The following is a 25827-nucleotide window of genomic DNA, read 5'->3' on the forward strand; positions in this document are numbered from 1 at the left end:
AAAGCGATGCAGCCAAACCGGAGAAACAGCCTCATCGGGGCTTTTCGGCCGTGGCTCTAAATCCATCCAGCAAACTTCAGAGAACGGTTTGCTAAAATCTTGAAAATGAGAACGGCTTTGAAACATAATAAATAGGCAACTTCGTCAGATGTGCCGAGCAGGATAAAGGAGACCTTTGTAGGTGGAGCTGAAATAACCTGGAGCCGTTTCTCTCGACTCGGCGCTGTGCTCAGTCTGACGGGTCGAGTGTGTGGTTTCCAGACTCCACGACTCAAAAAACATGTCACGCTAATGGGAGAGTTCAAACAGTCACGCGGAGAAAACCAGAGAGGGGAAAGCAGGCTGGACGGAGAGACGGGGAGAGGCGGGTTATCGGGCAAAGAAGTCAGGGAGCCTGCGTGTGGGCACACGAGCCCTCAGCACACGGGCAGGTCATCCTACGCTCTATAGAATATATGGGCTATTCCTGATTTTTTTTTTTTTAACTATATCTTTATTGATTTCAGAGAGAGGAAAGGAGAGGGAGAGAGAGAGAGAAACATCAATGATGAGAGAGTCATTGATCGGCTGCAGCCCACAACCCGGGCATGTGCCCTGACCGGGAATCGAACCCTGATCGCCTGGATCCCAGGTCGATGCTCAACTGCTGAGCCACACCCGGCCGGGCTATTCCTTATTTTTAAAAAGAAAAAATTGTTGAGCACAAACTGTGCCGTGAAAAGATGGCTTCAGGAGACTTTTGAAATAAAGGCATTTAGGAAAAACCTTATGGATCCATGAATTATTCATATAAAGATAAATGCAAGCAGGGGCTCAGCAGGAAGCGATGCAGGAGGTGACCGGGGCACGCGGCCGGTGGGTGCCGGTGTCAGGCTGCGGTGCCGGGGTGCGGGGCTCCCCTCCGGCCGCACAGCTGGAAGGTCCCTCGGCACCTCGGGGGCGGCTGCAGGAGGCCCCCTCGGTCCAGCCTCATCGCCTGTGGCTGTGCTCAGGCCACACTCAAGCGGAGAACCCTCATTAGCATTATCAATGTAATAATAAATTACCGTTAGTCATGCATCAAAACGTGCATGTTTTATAGGGATTATTATAATCACAGAGGCGTAATCCACGCTGCCGGTGTTCAGTTAGGACAGCATCCTCTGTAGGACTTTTTGTTTCATGGGACTTAAGCCATTTTCAGGAATTTCCGTCGTTACTTAGGCAGTTCTTCTGAGTGCCTGTTTCAAAAGGAGTCCACAGCCCGGCCGGGCGTGGCTCAGGGGTTGAGCGTCGACCTGCGATCCAGGAGATCAGGGATCGATTCCCGGTCAGGGCACACGCCCGGGTTGTGGGCTCGATCAATGGCTCTCTCATCATTGATGTTTCTATCTCTCTCTCCCTCTCCTTTCCTCTCTCTGAAATCAATAAAGATATGTTAAAAAAAAAAAGGAGTCCACAAAGGAAACAGAATAAATTACTGACGAGATCACGGAAAACAAGCGTGAAGGAAAGGACTTACATGCGGGAATTGCTGTGGCTCACGCAGCACGTTCTCAGCATCACGTCAGAAACTGACCCAGGACTGTCACGGAAACTCCACCTCTGCGCTCTATGGAAAACCCCTTTAGGAGACCACAGCTCAACTTCGACGGCCCGGGAGAGAGGGCGGGAGTCCTAAGAACGCCTTGCGCCCCACCAAGTGCGGGCGCTCGGGCTGGACGGAGGCTGGAGGCACAGGGCACCCGGCCTCCAGGGGAGCTGGGCACCGAGGAACACGCAGCAGCCCACCCTGGGCCAGGGCAGGGGCTTGCGGGGAGACCACCTCCTTAGAAAAGGTGTTTGGGGCGACTGAAAGCTGAAGGTGCAGGACGAACCCCGAGAAAAAGCCCAGAAGCTGAGCACGTGGCCGTGGCAGGTCCCCACCCGAGGGCCTGACGCCTGGGGTGCGCTGAGAGTAACCACAGCAACCACGGGGCACAGGCCCACTGCCCTCCCGGCCGCAGGGCTCGCGAAGGGGGTCATTCCCGGGTGTAAACATTAACAGCTGTTGCTACAGTTTTATTATTATTATTTTTTAAATCCTTACCTAAGGATATTTTTCCATTGCTTTTTAGAGCGTGGGGGAGAGAGAAACACCGACGTGAGAGACACACGATTGGCTGCTTCCTGCACGCGCCCCAAACGGGGCCGGGGACCAAGCCTGCAACCGAGGTACATGCGTTTGGCCGGAATCGAACCCGGGACCCTTCAGTCCACAGGCCGACAGCCTGACCACTGAGCCACACCAGCCAGGGCAACAGCTTTATTCTTTAGTAAACAACTTTGCAACACACGTAAGCGCAAGAAAAAGACAACCTGTTGCCTGCTGATAAAGCAAGTAATAGAACCAGACCCAGAGCACGCTCAGAAACAGAAATATTAAGCAAAAATGTTAAAATAAGTATGAGAATATGTTAAAGGATCTGGAAGGAAATTCGGCAGCATGAAGGGATGGAGTAATTATTGCAGAGAAACAATAATTATAAGAAAGTCAATTGGAAATCCCAGAGGGAAGAACCGCGGTCTCAGAGACGAAGGGTCTTCTCATGAGCTCATTAGTGGAGCTGACACAGCCGAGGAGACTCGGTGACGCTGAAAAGGGTCGACAGCAATGACCCCGAACTCAGAGAAGAGAGCGAATGACGCACAGCTGGGCACGCGGGGCTGAGAAAACGCCGAGCGGTCGACAGACAGGGAGAGACACGGGGGCCCAGGAACAGGAGGGGAGACAGCAAGAGACGTCTGGGGTGACAGTAACCGGGAATGTTTTATGAGTCACGAAATATTTCACAGCACGGACACGAGCGTGTTAGTACCCAGGTAGGATGGGTATCATGTGTGTGCACACATGTGCACACACACGCACACGTGCACACACACACATAACACACGCACACATGCACACACACATACACACATGCACACACTTACACACACATACACACATGCGCGCACACACTTACACACACATATACACATACACACATGTGTGCGCACGCACACACACACACACACACGGCCACCTCCTAGTCTACCTGATAAAATTACAAGATAAAAAAAAATCGTAAAGGCAGCCAGGGAACAGGGTCCGATGCATGCGAAATACAGCCAGCGAGTCGTCAACTAGGAAGCGAGAGGCAGAGCAGTGGCATCTTTAATGTGTTAAAAACGGGGAGACGGCCCAGCTGGGTGGCTCAGTGGCTGCGCATCGACCCCGAACCAAGGGGCCGCCCCTTCTAGCCCCCGGCAGGGAACCGGTGCCCAGCAGGCGCGAGCAGGAGGCAGCGACGGATGTTTCCCATCGACGGTTCTCTCTACCCCCTCCCTCCCCCTCGCTCTAAAATCAATGAAACCATGTTTAAATCAACAACAAAAACAACAGACAGACTTTCAACCCATGCTCTACGCCCAGTAAAGATACCTCTCAGAACTGAAGGCGAGACGATGACCTTCAGGAAAAAACCACAAAAGCGGGAAGAATGTGCTGTCGGCAGAGCCGAAGTACAAGAGATGTCTAAGGAGGTTCTTCAGACAGAAAGAAATTAAACCGAAACGTGGGTCTACCCAGAGAAATAAGGAGCTCTAACGACATTAATATAAAGGTAAATATAAATGGTTTTTCTGGGTTTTGATCACTCTAAAGAATATTGACTATGTGGAGCAAAAATAGTTACAATATTTCATGGGCTTTGTGACAAGTAAAAGTAAAGGTAAAACTAGAACAGCATAAAGAAGAAAAAAGAAATTGAAAGTATGTTCTCATTAGGTTATTATAATAGACACAAAGTGACACAGTATCCCTCGAAGGTAAGCTGTGGATGAGTGTTTTACATTCTAGGGAGACCATTACATTTTTAAATACTTTTCTCCAATAGGCCCACAGTGGAGACAGATTGGAGCAATAATAAGACTCAATTAAACCAAAGTTGGCAGGAAAAGAGGGGGACATCCACGGAATACAAATAGGACAAATGGAAACAATGTAACAGAACCCACGTGTTCATTATCATCAGTGATTCCGCCACCAAACCCCACTGACACCAGCGCACGCTTGTCCGTGGACAGTCACGCCACACGCGGTGCCTCACGTGCAAGAGGAAGGGAGGCAGAGGCGTCGGCGTGACACGGACGCATCGACTGGCTGCGTCCACGCGCCCCGGCCGGGCCAGGAACTGAGCCCACAGCCCAGGGACGTGCCCGTGGCCGGGATCGAACCCAGGACCCTTCAGTCTGCAGGCCGACGCTCTAACCACTGAGCCAAACTGGCCAGGGCCAGCATATTCTTCATTAATATAATGGTATATATATCAACAGACACTCACACGCACAAACTTATATCTAATATTTTTCCTGGCGATTCAGCAACAGCTACCACCATGCTGTCCCCAAGGAGCAGGTTCCATCTCATACACCGTTAGGTCTGATTTTCTATTTTCCAGGATAAACCAGCATCATCCTCACCTACCTGTTTATAACCTGAAGTCCCCAGATACTTGTTCACTCATTTGTTTAGTTTCCTTTTGGTTGTTTTTCTGAATAAAGAGCCCAGAGTGAGAGTGGCGGGTGGCCACCCCGCTGTGCGACGTGTCCCGCGTCCGGGGTGTGAGGGAGGCGGACGCTGCGGAGGCAGGAGGCATCGGGAGACGCCCATCTCTTCAGATTCGCATGGATTATAAATTCACAGAAACCTGGGTCATACAGACCGGGCCGGACCCCTGAGCACAGCTTGGCTTTTGTTAGTTAGTCGCCTACGACCCACCCCTTCAAATCAGAGGGTGGGTCTTCTGTCTGAGAAACCCACCTGCCTTCCTTGGGAGCAGGGAACTGACCTGAGCAGGGCCCCATCTTCATGTCCACCCGAGAAAACCAGGCCAGGGGATCTGACCCACAGGCTCCGGACCTGCCGCGTCCCAGTCAACTCCCAGACACAGGTGTCATCAGTGGGACGGCTGGGTCCCCGCGCAGCGGCTCAGGACAAGGAAGCCCCGTGGGAGGAGGAACGTTGGCGTCTGTCTGCCCTCGGTCAGTGATGAGCAGGGTGAAGACCTGGGCGCCCTGAAAACGCCCCCACCCTCCGCTCCTTCTTTCAACGCTGACCTGCCCTCAAACACGGGACTGTCCCGAGGACACGAGCAAACCGTCTACCAGGTCCAGACCTGGCACAGAGCATGTGCTCACGGCTGGTTTATTACTATTTCACGGATATAATTTTAGTGAAAAGTCTGAGTTTAGAGGCTTGCAGGTCGGCCACACATATTTTAAGGTAGACGCAGGATTATGTCAGCAGGTGACAAATATTGGATGGTCTTTTGGCAACTTAGTTCAACAGCCTTTACCCTGTTTGCTGCTGACCTGACTAAGATTAGTTCTGCATGCACTTTATATAACCCACACTTTATACTCTGCAGAGAATTAGAAGAGACGCGACTGCCTCGGAAGGAAGCACAGGAGCTATCCAAATGGCGTTAACATCTGAAGGGAACCACTAAAAAAAATAACAAATAAAATCGCAGCGTTACGTTTGGCCAGATAAAAAAATAAACACATTAACTAATTAAACAAGGCCTTAGATTCTTGGACAAGAGTCATACGGGAGAGAGATACTTTCGTCTCTCTCTTTGAAGGAAGCACATTGGCTGGGAATAAAGGGAATGCAGGTGAGTTACTGGGGCTGCAAGTCCACGGCCAAGTGCAGGCAACACTGATCGGAGACTAATTATTTCACCAGCACCTCTTTCCATAGGAAGCGAGTGAAAAGTCAGAAGACACAGGGTAACTTTGAGAGGAAAAGATTCTAACACTCCTAAAAATATCCATGAATTGATTAACAGTATCATACGTAAGGTTTACAGTTTCTTGTTCACACACGAAATGTATCAAAGTAGCAGATTTCTTCCAGACCCGTCCCAGTAAGTAACAGCCGCAGTGTCATTTTACACCGTCGCCGCCAGAGCAGTCCCATTCAGATAAATTGGAATAAACTTGCATACAAATGACCGTGAATACGGAAGGAATTTCACCAGAATGCAAACAGCCCTGTGGTTTGTGTCTGGTGCAGAGGATTTATCGTCAGCTGGAAACCTGGCCTTTCAGACACACGCACGCACTCCCGTCCCCGCTCACGGTCTCTCTCGATCCGAAAGATCGCTCATTACAGCTCATCCGTGCGTTCGCGTATTCACGACTGCTTATTAACGGAGATGAATATGAGCATTAAGCATTTTTAGTGCTTGCAAACAGGTCCTAAAACAAACCTCACGCTCGCTGGAAATTCTCGCCCCGCGCCCAGGGTTTACCTGCATCATCAAACAGCGCGGAGGATTTGTGGGTCTGACCTTTGCCGTCCGTTTATCAGACTATTAACTCAGCCTCGCATCCATTTTTAAAAGGTTAGCGGCTCCTCGGCGGTACCTTCTCCCAATTAAAATGAAAAATACACAGACGCAGGCCCGGAGTGGCTGCTCTGGGCGCGTCTTCACCCACAGCCTAGAGACTACCGCTGAGAAGGGCGCACGGCCATCATCTGTCTGGAAATGAGGATCCTCTGCGTTGTGTGGATGCGAATATGAACATTTACGATCACAGTAAAAAAATGGTAATATTACAGAAGGTTACCTTTTATGCTTTTTAGTAAAACAACCTGAAATTAAAGCGGTTGTTTCATCTAATCATTCCAGATACTAACACCCGCATTCCCCAATAATTTGTCTTTTATAATGTAGGGTGTCCCCAAAAAGCTGACAGCTCAACTGATGTTTCTTTCTTTTCAGATTTAACCCCATTGGAGTTAATAATTATTCAAAGTATGTACACATTCTGGGGGGACACCCTGCACGTATTTCTTAGACAAAGATTTTGGACAGCCGCTTTCACTCAACTTTTAAACACAGGTATAGGGTGATATTTCACTGTGGAACAAGGGGATGGGTTCATCTTTCCTTTAAGGAAATCGCCCAGCGCAGCCACGGGAGGCAGACGCTCGCTCGGGGCCTTACTTTTGTACTCCAGGTGGAAGCCGGCGGCGGCCACACTGATGTCCGACTGGAAGTGCAGGTAGAGCTGGTTGGACGAGCTGTTCAGCAGGGCGGGCACCGTGGTACCTGTAAGGGGCGTGAGGCGGCCGCTGAGCGTCACACCTGCGCCCGCTTGTCTAGATACAAGCTATGCGGGGTACCTGCTCCTGCTCACCGGCCCCTGCAGCCGTCTGGTCCCACACGCTCGCTCTGAGCCCTGGCCCGTCCCTCTGCGTTGAGCCCGGCCCTCTTTCCGGGTGCAGAGCTTACCCACTTCCTCTGCAGCTCCTGCCTGCACCTCAGTGCAATGGTCTCTCATGGGCTTTCCTTTAACAATATAACCTGATTATTTATTTTTTTACTTGAACAGAAAAGAGATACAATGTAACATGTGCGTGTTCCGGAGGCTGGAGGAGCCCCTGGAAACCTGGCGGATGTTCTATTCACAGGGCGTTGCCACCCGCTCTGCTTCCTCTCGGCCCCGCGTGATTCACACTGAACAACGTTCCCCGAGAGATGAGACGGGTTTCACATAAACACGTGTGAAGAGAAAAATAAATGCAGGCTTATTTTAAATATGTTTCCTTGCCTTGAAATGTTGTCGCCTGTGTTAGAGCAACTGGCACATCAGGGGACACAGAGGCTGGGACAAGGGAGACAAAGAAGCCCCCGGCCTCCCCCTCACCTGAGAAGCCCCCGGCCTCCCTCACCTGAGAAGCCCCCGCCCCCCTCACCTGAGAAGCCCCCGGCCTCCCCCTCACCTGAGAAGCCCCCGGCCTCCCCCTCACCTGAGAAGCCCCCGGCCTCCCTCACCTGAGAAGCCCCCGGCCTCCCCCTCACCTGAGAAGCCCCCGCCCCCCTCACCTGAGAAGCCCCCGGCCTCCCTCACCTGAGAAGCCCCCGGCCTCCCCCTCACCTGAGAAGCCCCCGCCCCCCTCACCTGAGAAGCTCCCCAGCCTGGGCGCAGTCACGTCCCCGCCGTCGTAGATCTCCAGGGAGTCCCAGTTCTGTTCTGTGGCGAAACTGATGACCTGGATCTGCCGCACAGTAGCGTCAGGTTAGTGTCTATCTTCGGCCTAATCTTACGAGGTTTTTATTACAGTAAATGTATGTGTGAGAGAAAAGCAAAACCAGAGAAAGTAAACCGTGGAAAGGACTCCAACAATTCCCACCAATGGCACTTTTGATAACTTTTACTCTAAGAATCTATTATTTTAATGTCAAATATAGAAGCCTGATTAGCGATACTTTGTAGACACAGCAAGAAAAGAGGAAGTGGTTGTGGTCTATGTGTTTAAAGTAACCGACACCCTTCGGGAAGAGAGAGAGAAACCCGGCCGAGCCCCGTCTATTTGCGGGCGCCGGCGCGGGGACCCACCTGAATCCCCGATCCCTCCGTCACTGTGATTCTCCAGACGCAGTTTAAGTTGTTCCCGTAGGGCTCCGGGAAGCCGGGGGAGAGGACCGTGCCCCTGCGCTGGGTGAAGTTGCCGCTGCAGGGGACTGGGAGACAGGCCGGGCTTAGGAGCCAGCGCAGGCGCGGCCCCGGGCTTCTTCCGCGCGCGAGCGGACGGACGGCGAGAGATTTCCCAGGGCTCTGACGCTTTACGTGGCATTTTTAAGCTCAGGCCAAACCCAGCCTCTTTCAAAGTAGCAGCAAACGCTGCTGGTTACGGTTCGCGGAGCCGCTGAGCTCAGACCCGTGTCTGAGGGGAAACCTGGCCCCGGCCTCGGAGCGGCCGCCCGGCCGGCGAGGGCCTCTCTGCGGTCACCTCTGTTTAGAATAATTTATCCAGAGGTTTCCGGAGGTTCGCAGGCCCGCCGCCAGCTCCGGGTGACACTCGTGCAAGTGATGAGCAGGTCCCGGGGGGGGGGCTGCAGATGCAGGCGCGGCTCAAGGGCCACCCTGGCGGAGCTGGAGGTTCTTACAGACACCGCAAGGAACCGGCACCCGGCACCTCGCCGGACGCAGCTGCGTCCTGTCACCCGGGGTCCCCGCCAGCTCACATTTATTGGGCGTGCGTTACACAAACCGTCACACGCATTTCCCCCCAAAGGAAACCGCGCTGCATCCCCTGGCTTGAGAGCTGAGGGCTCACCCGCCAGCCACCCAGCGGGACGGCCGTTTCCCAGGATGAAAAGCGGCCTCGGGAAGCGGGGTGTGCGGGGTTTGCGGCCACTCAGCGATTTCCAGCAGACAGGCCGCTCTTTAGCCCGGCCTGGAGCAGGAGGGGGTCACGGGGAGCCCGGGCCCGCGCGGCCGGGACGACGCCCTGGGGGCCCGCTTACCCACGCAGCTCGGGATCGTGTCGTTCCACTGGGCCAGGGCGTTGGGCACCGACCGGCAGCGCACGGCCGCGGAGCCCTGCAGCAGGTACCCCGGGCTGCACTCGAACCGGACGATGGACCCCGCCGAGAACTCGGAGCCGATCCTCCGGCCGTACCTGGGCTCGGGGACGGAGCTGCACTGGGTGTCGCTGGTCCGGGGAACCGCTGCGGGCAAAGCACAGGGCACGGCCCGCGGTGTCTTCACGGAGGAAGACTGAAGGCGCATCTGCCCCGGGCGTCAGGGAACACGGACGGGGGGGAGACACAGCCAGCGGCTGCCCCCCACAGGCACCGAGCGGGGCCGGGAGCGAGCCTGCAACCCAGGGACGTGCCCTGGGCCGGAGTCGAACCCGGGACACTTCCGTCCGCGGGCCGGCGCTCTGAGCGCAGAGCAAACCTGCCAGGGCGATGCAACAGTAACTTGATCGACGTTTGTAACTAAGGGGAAATGTGGTCTCTGCTGTTGAAACAGATGCGTGTCAAACTCAAACTTTCAATATTTTTATGGCATAATTTTGCGAGTAAGCGAATCCCCTCCATTTCTTAAAAGGCGGACGCTGCAGCTGGGGCATTTCCCTGCCTCGCAGGGGCCGGCGGGGCGTCAGTGGCGCCCAGACATTTACCCTGGTACAGGAGGTGGAAGCCGCGGGCCGACGCCCCGCTCCTCGCGCTGAACTGGAGCAGCACCTGGTTGGACGTGGCCAGGGGCAGGGCCTCACCTGGAAGACAGAGAGCACGTGGGGGCGGGGGCCACGCGGGGTCACGGGCGTGGGGCTGGACGCGGGCGATTTGCATTCTCAGAGAGCCTCCCTCCGGGGCTTAGGGCCCAAGCACACTGTTTCTAGAAAGACCTTCGCGCTCCCTTCTTGCCTAAACACCGATTAAAATGTTGTTTCACCCGTGACCTCATTTCTGTTTCCTCTGAAAACGCAGCTCATAGGCCTGTCGGCTGGTGAGGCGGGAAATACAGGAACTGGGTGTGTCCCTGCTGCCGAACCAGCTTTATCGGATAATTACGTGCTAAGATTTTCCTTAAAATCAACAAAATGTCTCCGAATCGAAAGCTGATTTTTAAATAACTTAAGGATCGAGGAAGAGCCTCATGAACTATATTTCCCCCTTCTGGTGAAGGCCCAGGAGCCGAACGGGCAGATCCCTGCGGGGCTGTGGACGGGGCCCTTCCGGGGGCTGTCCGTGTGTCCGCATTTCAACTCTGTCCTCTGACAGGAGACACTTTCAAGACTCGGGTCTCAAGGCCTTCGGTGGATAACGGTGGAAACTGGGGACTGCGAGGCCTTGAGCTCGGGCGGCCACGGCCCGTGAAGCGCACGAGGTCACTGGACTCGGGTGGCTGAGGAACAGAGCACGGCCGTGTCGCAGAGGGTGACAGGCCACCGTCACGAGGGTGGCCCAGGGGCCTCGTCCGCCCGTCTGAACACCAGTGACGCTCGCTGCCTCGGGTGTCCGATGGGGAGAGGCCTCCCCGTGTCATTCAAAGTGAAAATATGGAATAAAAACAAGTTTGAACTAATATCCTGTGTTTCATGAAGCCCCAAGTATGTTTACAGGCACACGTGTGTGGGTGCATGTGTGCACATGCGTGTAAACACGTGTACTGTTACACACGTGTGTGCGGTGGGTCCATACGTCTGTATTTACAGGATTCGAACGATTGAAACCAAATTGTTAATTCCATCAGCTCCAGAAGAACATCCCAACAAAATAGAAAACAAAATATGCAAAATTATTATTCCTTTTTCTGGATATTTTCCATTTTTGTTCTGATGGCTACTCTATCTTTTATAATGTCAGTAAGTAAAATGATAAAAGCAAACAGTTTTAAATATGAAATAAAAGTACATCAGAAATTTTATATCGAAGATAAAATTTTATGAAATAAGCAAACACATCCCAAGATTATAAAATTTCTCCTTCACACACACACACACACGTTTCAGGTGAATCACTGGCCCCAGGATAAAGTTAAAGGCACGCTCTTTGGGCGTCTACCTGAGTGGGACCCGGAGAGCGAGCTGAGGAGCCGGGCCTGGGGGTGCGTCCCGTCGAACAATTCCGCCACGTCGTTCAGCGCCGTCTGGAAATAGGCGAACTGTCCGAACACCACTGTGGGACAAGGGGGCAAACAGGCTTAGGAGGAGGAAACGGGGCTCTGGTTGTGCTACACGCTGACGGGTTCCTCCCAGGGCAGGACCCCAGAGTCCTGTAAAAATAACGTATTTTCTCTGCTTTCTAAAACTTCTCTTTTGCTAAAACAACTGTATTTCGTTCCTCGACCTCTGGCGCTTAATGGAAGGAACGAGGTGGCTGTTTTCTGACCGTCTGACCGTCAGTGGAGACGGTTTTGATTCTGCTCTAGCACCGGGCGGGGGCCTTGTACAGCGGTCCCAGGCAGGGATGGGCAGGGACGCCGAGCACGCGGATCAGGACACCTGAGGGCTGGAAGCCCGCTCCTTCGGTAAGGGGTTTAAAATCCTTAAGCGATGGTTATTTTCACGCCACAGTCACGTGAGTTCCTTGCACTTTATACCCCTGACCCAGCAGCACAGGGCCGATGCTGCTCAGGGTTACTTCACGCGACCTTCGGCTTATGTTCCGGGTTGTGAGGCAAGAACTCGCCTCCTCCAAGGGAAACGCGAACATGAGCCCCGTGGACATTCCTACTTCAGGCTCAGTGTTTGTGCTCAAATCAGTAACATGTTGGGCCCTGACGGTGTTTACAGAAACGTGATCGAGCATCGACTTACAAACAAGGACAGTGAATCTTCTGTGTGTGTCGGGTTGAGCTACACTCATTCCCCATCGTCGTGAGCACTACGGGGAGGCCTGAGCGCCAGCTGTAGCTGCCAGGGTTCTAGTGAAGAATTAAGGTGCGTGCTGGCAAATCTAACCGACGGCATGTGCGTGTGTGTTCAGTTGTGTAGGCGGCATGTATTCTATTACAGACACATGTTCCGTATATCACATGTAGAGTTAATAGAACACACGCACACACACACACACACGGATTAAGGGTGCACGTGGACAAGGTCGGTTCCCCGGGGTGGGGGGTTCTGATAGGAAAAGGGAGAGAACTCTGATCCCTGCAAGGTTCTCGCCTGTCCACCTGCCTGCCCTTCACTGCCCCCCTCGAAGGCGGGACTGAGCCCCCCGGGGCCTGCTCTGTGGGCCGAGGAGCAAGGGAACGGTGTTGACCAGGGTGTGTGTGTGGTCCGAGCTCCGATTTAGAAAGGATGCTGTTGGGATGCTCCTGGGTGGAAAGAGGGAGGAAACCGCGGCATCTGAAGGCCGGTTCCAGCTGCCCGTCCATCGGGAGCCTGTGTGCACCACAGTCGGACCTGCCTAGTGGCGGTCACCCCACCCACGGCATTGGGTGGGCGTCTCCCGGCCACGGACCACATGTTACTCATCTTGATACTTATCACAACTGTTAAATCAATTTATTCCCCAGGAGAGGATGTAAAAAGGGGGGAAAAAATAAATACTTAGTACAGATTTTCATCAAAATTTCCTATAACTATTTTATTCCAACTAAAGTTTTTCACCCAGAGAGACTGTAACACAGTAATGTGACCAAACATTTCAGATTGGAAAATGTGATCAATATTTAGGATGGGGGTGTGTGAGTTTTTTCTGCTGGAAAATCATAATTTTGTGATGACTCAGTAAAATTTGTAATAAACTAAAATGATAGACTATAAATAACAAACGAAGGACGTTCGCAAGTCATTTGATTTCTCCCATAAGCCAGTTTCTTGCCCAGCAATTAATGCTCTTCTCACAGAATTGAATTTTTTAAAATGTTTTCCCTCCCGTGGGTTCTGACGTTGGAACTTTCATTGGCTCTGTTTCGGGGGGTGGGGGGTAGTTTGAGCATGAAGAAGGGAGCTAGACAATGAGGGTGGGGGTGCCAGGGCCCAGGGCTGTGTTACCCAGGTGTGTGACCTCCAGGGGAGAACCTTCTAGAATTGAAGACATTCAGGAAAACTGGCTCCGATCGGAAGCAGAGTTCGGGAGGAAAACTCAGGGACTTAGGTTTTGAGGGGTCAGAGAGGGCTCAGCGGCTTTTCCATCTACTCAAAGGTGTCACCGATCTGGGGACGTCCTTCACGATCACATAAGTGTCCCCTGACCCACGCTGCTTGGTGACCCTCCCTTACACCTGGAAACAACCCACTGAAAAATGCTTTCTAACAAAAAGGAGAAGAAAGCCAGACCTCTTCTCTCTGATTATTCCGGGTCAGACTCCTAGGAGGGGAGGGACGCATCTCACGCCCCAGGGATAAATTGTGGACACCGTCTGAGACCCAGCTGGAGCGCCCGCCTCTACCACAGCTCGCCTCCCTCCACGCTCTCTTATGCTATTAAGAGCCGGAATACTTGTTCGTAAAATGACAGAGAAAATAACACTGAAAGTATGACAACGAATTAAAAACATAAAGACATTCTTACCAAATCCCTTTGGCACCTTTATGGAATAGAGGCAGGTTTGACCAGCCGTGTAGTTCTGGGGGTAGTTGGGGGACAGTACCACCCCCTCCGACCCCGTGTACTGGCCTCCGCAGGGAGCTGGAAGGGAAAGCAGCCAGCATCACGAGCCTGTGGGGACGCTGGGGGTGGGGGTAAGTGAGCAGCAGCAGGTTCACCTACAACTTACAGGATGTCACAGTCAGCGCCCCAAATAAAAGTGAAACAAACATTTACCGGGTGGGAATAAAAGTAAGTTAGTTTAGCAGGAAGACATGGTGCCAGTGTCAGGCCTTCTCAGACTCGCTGAAATAACCATGAAAACAGCGCCAATGACAAGTCATAGGTTCAACTAAGACAAATCATTAGGCTATTTACAGGTCTCATCAGACATCTCTGGCTGACGTCAATCACGATATTGAGAGAGACACTGATTATCTAGAGTTTCTGCTGGTTTTACATGACGATGGGAGCAAAGAAAAACGTGCTCTTTCTAGTCTTTCTGTGGTTGTTTTAACCTTCAAGCTCCTAGATTCAGTTCAAGAGCAACATGCGTCCTTACTACTGTGTCCGGGTGTCTCTAAACGTCTGATCTAGAGTGAAGGAACCAAAACCTAGAAAGTCAGGGCAGATGCAGTGGTGAGGTGCCTATTACAGACGGGGATGAGTGTGAGTGTGTGTGTCAGTGTGTGTGCATGTGTGTGAGTGTGTGTGTGTGTGAGGAGTGTATGTGTGTGTGACGGGGTGTGTGTGTGCATGTGTGTGTGTGAATGTGTGTGTGTGAGTGTGTGAATGTGCCTGTGTGTGTGTGAGTGTGAATGTGTGTGTGTGTGTGTGAATGTGCCTGTGTGTGTGTGAATGTGCGTGTGTGAGTGTATGAATGTGTGTGTGTGAATGTGAGTGTGTGAGTGTGTGTGTGAATGCCTGTGTGTGTGAGTGAATGTGCGTGTGTGAGTGTATGAATGTGTGTGTGTGAGTGTGTGTGAATGTGTGTGTGAATGTGTGAATGTGCCTGTGTGTGTGTGAATGTGCGTGTGTGTATGAATGTGTGTGTGTGAATGTGAGTGAGTGTGTGTGTGAATGTGCCTGTGTGTGTGTGAATGTGTGTGTGTGTGTGTATATGTGTGTGTGAATGTGCCTGTGAGTGTGTGAGAGAATGTGGGTGAGCGTGTTTACTCTCCCTCATTTCTGTCACGAATACTCTAGTAAAGACTAAAACCCGCATGCTCGTCACCCTCCTAAGCAGTTAACAAACCCAAACCCGCCCTCGTTCAGCACTCAGGTCGAACCAGAAGGACTGGCTCACAAACTGGCCTCACAGCCATGACCTAACACAAAGACAACGACCTACCGCTAACAAATTCACAAATCCCTTTACCACGTGACTTTGCATATACGTGTATGACTCTTTATATCTGCATGTATTTATATATGACATGCGTATATTTAATATAGACTTAAACATATAATAAGTGCATATTTCCCTTTATCTGTTTTCCCCGGAACCGCGAGGGTGAGCGACCCGGCAGGAGCCAGCTGCACACCTACCGCTGCAGGAGGGCAGGGCCTGGTTCCAGGCCGGCTTCCCGTCCGCCCCGATCACGCACGTGATGGACGAGGGGTCCACAATCTTGTAGCCAGAGTCACACTGGTAGGTCACGGTGGAGCCGAGCTTGAAATCTGTCCCGACTCTCGTCCCGTTCATTATGTTTCCAGGGTCGAAGCAGGCTTCCCTGGGCTTCTCTGCAGAGGAAGTGAGTGGGAGTCAGGAGGGCAGGGAGCTTGACTCTTTTGTCTGCCTGGTTGCTAATTATTTTTAGTGCCTAGAATAGGGCCCCACCTATGAGAAATGCTCAAAAAACACTTATTGATTGACTAGTGACCAAGTTGTTAATTAATTATCAAGTTAATAATTACATATACAAGAAATGATTATGAAGTTACTAATTATAAAGTTAATAATTAAATAGCCTAGAAAAATAGAAAAATTCTTTTAATAAAATTATATTTCTTATTTTTCAAACTACATTTTACTACACAATTGCTATTAAATTACTTTCATCGTGGTAAAAAAAATCGCAGCATCATATTTTGATACTTTTACCCCTTTCTTTTGACTGTAGATTTTAGTGCTGAGCCAAAGAAACTGACTCTGGAAAAAGCGAAGTTAATTTTCTGAGTTTTGTACTTAAAACACAGCAATGTGGAAACACAGCTCGCCTAGGAAGAGACGGGGGAGTCGGACCTGTCGATGGGGACGGGCTTCATTCGCGTAAGTCAAGAACACTCCTTTTTATTTACTATACTGGGTGACACTGGTTAATAAAACCAGGTTTCAGGAGGCAGTTCCATACGCGTCACCTGCGTGTTGTGCTGTGTGCCACCCCAGGTCGTCTCCCGTCTCCACTCACCCCCTGCGCCCCCTCCTGCCCCCCACCCCTTCCCGCTGGCGTCACCACACCGCTGTCTGGGTCCATGAGTGTGTTAGTTTTTTTTTTTAACTCCTTTACCTTTTGGTCTTTCTTTTTTTAAAAAAAAAAGTTTTTATCGATTTTAAAGAGAGAGGAGGGAGAGATAGAAACACCGATGAGAGAAACATCGATCGGCTGCCTCCTGGGCTCTCTAATCTCTCTACTGTGAACCCGTTTGGCTATTTCGAGGGGCAGGAGACATTGCGATGAGTCTCTGAAGCGGCCTCGAAGCCCACAGAGAACACGGGACACGTATTTCCCACATTCGGGACAGATAAGCCCGGAGCAGGCCCGCGGCCCGCAGCATGGACGGAGCACCCGCGGCACCGGCGCCGGCCGGGCGCCTTCGTCGCTCCTGGGACTCGGTGAAAGTTCTCGGTACCCGCCTGCAGCACCCGCCTGGCGCCTTGTCCGTCACCTTTCGTTATAAAACTCTGGTTTAGCTTCTGTTGGGTGAAATCCCCCCTCACCGCCCCCCGCTCTGTGTTGCTGAGTCTGATTTCCGACGGCAAGTGTGTTAAATTCCTGGAACGAACTGCGTCCAATCCTTTGGTTCCATTTACCCAGCTGTCAGTTCGGGACACTTGGTGATAAATCACGGGCACGGTTTTCTTACAGCTGTCGCCCTGGCTAATGAGATGACTTCATAACATGGTGGGTTTTTCCGCCGCCCGAGTCCCTGTTGCTTAGGGACACCCCCGAGAGCCCACCCCGGGGCCAGCGGGGGGCGCTGCCGGGCCCCGAGACTGTCACTCCGCGAGGCCGCCAGACGCTCCGTCTGCGTCGTGTCCTGACCCCGCCGGGGCCTGTCCTTGCCGATGCAGATCGTCACTCCTGCTGTCTCCCGTCTCTGGGATTTTATTCTGTCACAGACGCCACCAGGGAACTTTTTAAAGGTCAGGAGCTGCAGCCCTTGGTTGGACGGCTGTTCTGGTCGCCAAAGACCCCGAGCAGAAGGGCAGCTCTGCCCCGCAGGGCACAGGCCACGTCACCCGCTCACTCACCCACCGCACCCCGGTGGGCTCTGGTTCACCCAGGGGCCGTCAGACGCCACGTCAGACGCTAAGTGGAACCCTCGTCAATTATTTATTCACGAGCATGAACCAGCCCCGTCCAAAAGGCACAGGAATGCCTCTGATTGTTGAGTTGTCTGAAGGTTCTGTTGTTCATTTTAATAAAGATCAATAATGCAGATTTTGATGTTTGGCGGGAATAGATTAATTTCCTACTTAAAACCATATAAAAAATGTAAGTCCACTGAAATTTAATATAGATGAAACATATATCCTATTTTAAAATTCTAATAACTAATAACTAGCTCAAGAGTTAAATAGAAGCACATCTGTTATTTTTATGAAGCCCTCCCTACCCTGAGTCGGCATTTTGTCGAGTCCTCTCTGATTCTCTGTAATATAATTTGCGTTTTCTTTGTTCACATGAGAAATGGGTTCAAACGCACATATATTGGTTTCCATGGACCCAACAGCAAAGTGCTTGGCTCAGGTGCATTGTGTTAGTATCTGTGTTTGCTTTCTCGGGATGTGAGTGGCAGTGCTTGGTGGGTCCCAAATGGAGTGGGAGACAATGGCCCGGTGACCAAGCCGACAGCTGCACCTGGGGCTCAGCAACTCACCCACCAAACCCAGGGGCTCAGCAGCTCACCCACCCAACACCCAGGGCTCAGCAACTCACCCACCAAACCCAGGGCTCAGCAACTCGCCCACCAAACCCAGGGGCTCAGCAACTCACCCACCCAACACCCAGGGCTCAGCAACTCACCCACCAAACCCAGGGGCTCAGCAGCTCACCCACCCAACACCCAGGGCTCAGCAACTCACCCACCAAACCCAGGGGCTCAGCAGCTCACCCACCCAACACCCAGGGCTCAGCAACTCACCCACCAAACCCAGGGCTCAGCAACTCGCCCACCAAACCCAGGGCTCAGCAACTCACCCACCAAACCCAGGGGCTCAGCAACTCGCCCACCCAACACCCAGGGCTCAGCAACTCACCCACCAAACCCAGGGCTCAGCAACTCACCCACCAAACCCAGGGCTCAGCAACTCGCCCACCAAACCCAGGGCTCAGCAACTCGCCCACCAAACCCAGGGGCTCAGCAACTCGCCCACCAAACCCAGGGGCTCAGCAACTCGCCCACCAAACCCAGGGCTCAGCAACTCGCCCACCAAACCCAGGGGCTCAGCAACTCGCCCACCCAACACCCAGGGCTCAGCAACTCACCCACCAAACCCAGGGCTCAGCAACTCACCCACCAAACCCAGGGCTCAGCAACTCGCCCACCAAACCCAGGGCTCAGCAACTCACCCACCAAACCCAGGGGCTCAGCAACTCGCCCACCCAACACTCAGGGGCTCAGCAACTCACCCACCAAACCCAGGGCTCAGCAACTCACCCACCCAACACCCAGGGCTCAGCAACTCACCCACCCAACACCCAGGGCTCAGCAACTCACCCACCAAACCCAGGGCTCAGCAACTCGCCCACCAAACCCAGGGCTCAGCAACTCACCCACCAAACCCAGGGGCTCAGCAACTCGCCCACCCAACACTCAGGGGCTCAGCAACTCACCCACCAAACCCAGGGCTCAGCAACTCACCCACCCAACACCCAGGGCTCAGCAACTCACCCACCCAACACCCAGGGCTCAGCAACTCACCCATCCAAAACCAGGGGCTCAGCAACTCACCCACCTGACACCCGGAGCTCAGCAGGTCACCCACCCAACACCCCGGTGTTTACACTGAAAAATACTGAGCTAACCTAAGCTGTTTTGATGAACTTAAATTGCGTCGTCCTGAAGAAACAAATCAGAAGCTGCTGAAACACATCTTAAGATCATTCTGGCCCGGCCCGCGTGGCTCAGCGGGTGAGCATCGACCTATGAACCAGGCGTCAGGGTTCGATTCCCGGTCGGGGCCCAGGCCCGGGTGGTGGGCTTGACCCCAGCGGGGGCCGTGCAGGAGGCAGCGGGTCCACGACTCTCATCACTGAGGTCTCCCTCTCCCTCTCCCTTCCTCTCTCTGACATCGGTAAAGACGTATTTTAAAAAGCAGATCATTCTTAACTGCCATCCAGTTCCTCCCTGCACAGGCCACAATTTATTTCAATGGCCACGAATCTGGGAAACATTTTCCTCGTGTTCCTGTCTCAGCCGAGCCGGACACGCGTCTGGAATCCCCGCCCCGGCAGACGGGGGAGGTCAGACTCGTGCGCGCCCGATGGGGGGCGGCCTCGGGAAGAGGCGCCCGCCGGGCGAACCCCCGGCACGGTACCTTTGAACTCGATGGCGAAGCCGGACAGGCCCACGGAGGCGTCGCTCCGGAAGGCCAGGAAGAGGCTGTTTCCGCTGCTCTCGATCCTCTCGGGGGCCTGCGAGCCCTGGAAGCTGCCGACCAGGGGGCTGTTGGAGTCCTCGCCCTCGTAGACGTGCAGGAAGTCGTAGCTGGGCTCCATGCTGAAGCTGCGGGGAGACGGCTGGTCAGGCCCGGGCAGGGCTCGGCCACACGGGCCGTGCTCCCCCAGTCTTTACAGATCGGGGCCACCCCAAAGGTAAATGCGACCAACACGCCGGAACAGGGGCAGCTGGAACCGGCATCCGCTGTAACAAATATGCTCCCGTTTTAATGACTCTCACGTCCGAACAGTATAACCTGAAAGATGTCGGTAAGAATGGGAATCTCTGCGCCCGAGAACGGGCCAGTGGAACGGGGTTGAAGGCCCCGGGCTCAGGAGGGTGGGGTGCCGGCGACGTTCGGTTTGCATGTGAATGTTGTTAGTTTTGAGACTATGGACCCCAGGTAGTACTGACTTTTCTTAAAGACAATTTTCCTTGTTTGCTTTTACTGTCAAGGCCGCAATTAGCTCTCCCCGCCCGGATGACCGGGCCCCGTGTGCGGCTTCCACCAGGGCTCGGAGGCTGAGTCTCCCCTCCCCCCGCCCTCTGCGCTTCTCTCTCTGCCCCTCTCTCCTCTAATGTCAATACCCGGGGAACCCCAAAGGGTCCGAGAATTACAGCCCGAAGCTCTCCGGAAGGATGTGGCCCGACACGTCTGCCATGGACAGGGCGAGGCTGGCCAGGGTCTGGGGCTTTAACGAAGACACACGCCCCCCCGCAGGACGCTGGAGCGTAGCTCGGACGCGGTCCGAGCAGACGGTAACGAGGCAGAGGCCCCGGGCGGTGCGCTCCGGTGGCCTCCAGTCCCTCCTCTCTAACCGGGGCCCCGTCCTCAGCAGGGACCTACGCGGCCGCGTGGTTTTCCTGTGACCCTGGGTCAGCGAAGGGTTCATGGGACCTGAGGGTCGGAGGGAAGCCTGGAGGTTTCTAGCTCAAGCCCGTTCCGGAGACGTGGGCACAGTGACGCTGGAGCGTCTGTGTCAACTCCTTTCTCTGTGACAAGTGAATGACACTTTGGGCACCTGGCTAGGGAGCCGCCAGGTAGGAGACTCCTCCCGGCAGGGCTCCCGCGCCCTACGTCTGCGAATTGCCCATCTAGCCTCCTGGTACCAGAGGGACCCCGGCTTTAAGGGGGGCGCTGCCGGGGTTTAGCACTGACAGAGCTGCAGGGTTTCTAACAACAGGCCCAGCACGTGGCCGGTTTTCTCCAGCAGCGGAGCGGCCGTCACGTGGTCATCGTTCGGTAAATTTACGGGTCTGAGTGAATTCCGGAGACGAAGGCTTCTCCGGCCACTTGGAATTCAGGCTCCTGAGGGTTACGGGATCCCGACTCGGCCCGCACAGGGCGGAGAGCGGCCGATCGTCACATAGGCCCTGAAGCCCGACGCAAACTCCCGAGAAAGGAAACCCGCTCCCCCGGTGGACAAATAAATGGAATCTGTCCCCAGACGGCCTCTAGGACCACATGGCTTTTAAAATATCACTTCACGAAACTCAAAAATCAGACCGTGAAGCTGGAGAAGACCCTGGCATTTTAAAAAATGCAATTATGCATCGCGTAGTAATAACACGCTAATTCTACAGGATGCGCTTTCAGAAACTAATCATAATATTGGAACGTTTATCGTCTCGTCCAGCAGGAAGGAGTTAGCAATTTTTAAGACAAATGTCTAGCAACTGGGGCTTCACCACAACCTAATTCTGGGAGCTTTCGCTGCCAAAGTCCTGACGGGGACTCCCTGGGTCATGACGGCGCCGGCCGGGGGAGCGTGCGGAGGCTGAGCCGTGGAAAAGCACCCGCGCCCTCCGCCCAGAGAAGCGGGAGCCGACGGGAAATCACAGCGAGGGGCCCTGCTCGCCCTCACTGATTTTCTCGGGCGTTCGGCCATGTAACCTTCTCCTGTGGAGCAGGGTGTGAGCACGACGGGGGTGGAAGGAGCTCTGGCCTCGTGGGCACCTAACACAGCAGGCCGGACGCCCCCAGGCAAGGGCGTGCCCCCGACCCGCCTCCCTCGGACGCCGCCCGCTGTAAACTCCCTGTAGGGGCGCGTGAGGCCCCCTTTCCCCCCGGCACCCGCAATCCTGCTAAACAGAGGCGCCCCGCGGGAGGCGGTACCTTTTGAATATCAAGGCGATGACGAAGTCGGGGTTCACTCTGACCCTCCAGTCGCATTCCTTCCCGGGAGGATACGGCTGCGGGTAGTTAGGGGATAAGATGACGCCCGACGGGCCGGTCAGGTTCCCTCCACAGGCGGCTGTCACAGGGGGACCACAGGAGAGAAACGCCGATCAGTGTGGGCGAGGCACCCCGGGTCCACCGGCCACTCGCGCTGGTTACTGACCATTGCCCGGCGAGACACCAAGGCCAGGAGGCCCGTCCGTCTCAGCGTAACTGTTAAATCCCACGTGAGGTCCCGCCCCATGGTCGCTCAGAAACGATTTCACACGCTGACGACTGACATTCACCGGCTACGATTTTAATCTCTCCTCGGTTAAAATGAGGGGGTTACCTGCACCGCCCGACTCCCGGGGCGCAGGTTCTACCCACAGGGACACAGCCTCGGGCAGGAAAACACGTCCCGGGGCCACCGTGACTTCACGTCGTTTCTCATGGTTCCCAAGCTCACGTCGCTGCTCACGCATCCCAGCAGCGCGCTCCCCGGGGACCCTGGTCACCTACTTGGCTCGCCCTTCGTCCCCGACGCCCAGCACAGTAAACATCAGGAAATAGGTGCTGAGTCAGTTAACACATGTGGGTTCACACATTTCTCACAGGGCCCTGATGTACGCGGGGCTGGTATGACTCCCGCGGCTCAGACCGAGAAACCGACGCCGAGGTTTAGTGACATCGCAGCACATACGTGACTCGGGCTGAGGGGGACCCTGACCTGGAAACTGTGATGGGAGTGCGTGGAACACGGTTTATTCTTGTATTTTTATGTATTAGGTATTGTATTATTTATTTGTAGTATATAAACCTACATTTGTCCACACGTGTTATTATCAGAGGGAAACTGTGGATGATAATAATAGACTCAGTGCTTTTGCAGTCATTACACTTTAATGAGATGCGTCTACAGTTATACTCTGAAGGGGTAATTAAGGGGTTCGGTGTTATTAACAGGCAGGCCGATGTTTGCTCTTGAACCCGAGAATGTTTACGACGGATTCATTTATCAGGTAAAATTTGTTAGATCTTCCACCAGGTGGAAGGCGTTAGATGACTGAGAATTTGCAGGGAGACCCAGCTTGGGCGCCTGCGCAGACTCGCCGGCCAGCGTTCTTTACACCCAGCGCTGCGGCCTGTCGCCGGGTTGCCTTTAAACATCACTCAGGTTACACGGCCGTGTTCCCTCTAAACTATGCCTTATTCCACACCATCGATCTCATGTTCATTTAGAAACTATATCAGCAGAGAAGGAAATACCCTAATGGGTGATCTCTTTCCACACTCTCCAAGAAAAATGACTTTTTTGTAAATAAGACGAAGGCACCTGCTCAGCAATTTTCTCCTATGGACGTGTCTTTAAATACTCAACATTCCTGAAAACTTAACGTTCCATAAAAAGAACTGCAACAAATTCAAACACTTTTTCTTATAATTCCAGTCCCGTCACAAGCAAACTCTGAATCAGAAATATTTGTAATAAGTTTTTCAGATCTACACGCAAGAGTAATGCGATGTAATGTTCACACACACACACACAGATGATGAAAACCACATTTTCCCCCGGCTGCAGTTTCGCATAAATAAACTCTGTGGACAGGGCGGAGAAACGGGCTCTCCCCGGACAGGCCCCCGCACCCAGTGGGAGCCGAGTGGGGAGCGCGGGGAGCCTGGGCAGGGGAGGGCGGGCTGGGGGGGAAGCGGCCTGAGGACGCGAGAAGACTCCTCGCAGGCGGGAAAGACGGGAAAGGGCCGAAGGGGGCCCTGGCTACGGGGCAGTGGCAGGGAGGGTTCGGGGGAGACTCAAATGCAGATTTAGAAGAAGGCGGAGGCTGGCCCATCCGCCCACATCCCCGGGGCAGGCCCGGGGGCTGGTTAAAAGCTGCGAGTGGAACCAGGCAGCACTGTCCTGCTGGGTTTGGTCTCCCTTTTGGTCAGGGTCCTGTTCATTTCAGCTTTATTAGGTTTTACTTGGAGACCTTGCAGGTTAGTTTGCGTAGGATTAGAATTTAATGCAAAATGCAACTCAGACACTCTATGAACTCCTCTGGAGGGAGGGGCACAGGGATAAAGTCCACGCGTTCCTACCCGCCCACCACCCCTTGTCCGAGACCTCGGGGCCCCCGGTGGGTAAGACCTTCACCACCACGGTCTCAGGCACAACCCTTTCCCGAGGCTCGTCAACGTCTCTGCCTCAAAACACCTCACATTTCACGCCATCCGTGGGCTCAGGAGCCCGCACGGCACCCTCGAGGTCGGAGCGGGACGTCGCCTCCCAACGGACTCCTGCAGCCTGGGGCCGTCTTTGCCCTTCAGAGCTTTATAGAAATGGGCGTGGAGAAGGGGGATCGGGGCTCCCTGAGAAAGCGAAAGCTGTGGACACGTTTGAGGGACACTCGTCTCAAATTGGGAGGTAGCACCTGTCCCCCGGCCTGGAGAACTGGGCTTTGAGACTCAGCTGAAAACGCCAGGGAGGCGCCCCAGGTGGGCATCCTTTGGGCAGCGAAAAAAGCTGTGGAGCCGGGCACTCGAGACGGCAAACTCGCAGATGACACGCGGGTGAAAATACGAGACACAAAAAGAGATGAAAGGTTAAGAGGTTTAAAAAGGGGGAGGAGGAAGAACAGAGGGGGGGGGAACATGAACCACCAAAGGGGGAGCAGCAGTCAGCAGGCTGGTCAGGAAAGAACAGGTTCCAGTGGCCAGAAAGAGCACGGAATGAGCAACAGGCGACCCTCACTATTAATTTAAAATGCAATTAAAACGCCAGGGAGTCATCGCTTCCTGCTCGCAGCCAACGATGAGGGTATGAAATATTCGTAGATGGTGTTTTTCTCGGTCGGGGGAAGCAGCCGCTCACACGCGGCCGACGGTCCTGCCAGTAAACCTCCTGAGCCCTGAGCATGTTTTAAAGCCCTAGGGGCACGTGAGTTTGCGGACATGCCTCAGGCGTGATCCCAGCAGCAATCTCCACGCAGGACCCAGCTGCGCGGCAAGAAGGGTTCCTGGCGCCCACAGGGGCCCCCACGCGGTGCGGCATCAACTCTCCTTAGAAAGCCCAGGACTCAGACACTCACGTGCGCGGAAGGAGAAAGCACAGCCCACAGGGTGGCCGAGCAGCTGCTACCACGTAATTCCCGGTAACGTGGAGCATCGCTGCACAAAGCAGTCAGGAACTGCACGTCCGCACCCTCACGGTAGAGGTAATCGCCTCCAGGTAAAAAGATGTCAGTATTTTTCTCTTTTTTCTTAACATAGCCCCTAAAAATTCTGCAATAAATGTGTATTTTTTTTTAAACCAGGACAAAGCTAAGTGAGATAAAACAGTGTCTGGAGTCGGCAGAATAGAATTCACGTGAACACTGAGTCACGACCCCCTCTGCCCTGACCGGCGAGTTTCTTACAGGGGCACAAGCCATACTTCTGGGGGGAATGTTTACGACGTAATAAAAAGACAGTGTTCACTTGTTCCCCAGCGTCCCGCGTCCTGTGGCACCGACACCCGGTGGGTAGGCAGGTCTGGGAGCCAACGCGATCGACACTCAGCTGCCTGCAAGCGATGGTCGCTTGTGCTCGGAGCTGCCGCTCGAGACGAAGGACCTGTTACCTACTTTCTTTGCTCAGCACGAATTACCTGGCCACTGGCCAAAGTTAGGTAACTCAGAGAGAAACCAGCCAAAGGCTGCAGGTTAGCTGAAAAGATGGACGAATTTTACAATTAAGCGTTTAAATTTACGTCAACTGAGAAATTAGTTTTAGGAGATTAGCTGTGAGTGGCATCGCTTTGGAATGTCCCTCTCCGTGAGTTTAAAATCCGGCAAAATGGGGATTACAAGGTGCCTTTTCTGATTTAAGAGCAGGTCAATGGTTTAAAATGATGGTGCCCTTTACAGGCAATTACTCCACTTTTTAAAAGAAACAGGTAGA

The 25827-nt window shown here is 53.6% G+C and overlaps 1 protein-coding gene across 1 annotated transcript in view; it reads right to left on the reverse strand.

The window, feature by feature from the left end:
* Window positions 1-25827, reverse strand: part of CSMD1 (CUB and Sushi multiple domains 1) — a 1001626-nt gene that overhangs the window by 103426 nt on the left and 872373 nt on the right. Inside the window, exons 28-37 of the mRNA XM_081129106.1 lie at window positions 21850-21988; window positions 19612-19799; window positions 15396-15590; window positions 13833-13949; window positions 11373-11486; window positions 9986-10081; window positions 9324-9527; window positions 8413-8537; window positions 7975-8071; window positions 7017-7121 (exon numbers count right to left, since the gene is read on the reverse strand). Of these exons, the coding sequence (XP_080985232.1) occupies window positions 7017-7121; window positions 7975-8071; window positions 8413-8537; window positions 9324-9527; window positions 9986-10081; window positions 11373-11486; window positions 13833-13949; window positions 15396-15590; window positions 19612-19799; window positions 21850-21988 (1380 nt within the window). The remainder of the gene's footprint in view (window positions 1-7016; window positions 7122-7974; window positions 8072-8412; window positions 8538-9323; window positions 9528-9985; window positions 10082-11372; window positions 11487-13832; window positions 13950-15395; window positions 15591-19611; window positions 19800-21849; window positions 21989-25827) is intronic.

Source organism: Miniopterus schreibersii, assembly GCF_964146895.1.
Source record: "Miniopterus schreibersii genome assembly, chromosome: 2".
Taxonomy (NCBI): Eukaryota; Metazoa; Chordata; class Mammalia; order Chiroptera; family Miniopteridae; genus Miniopterus; species Miniopterus schreibersii.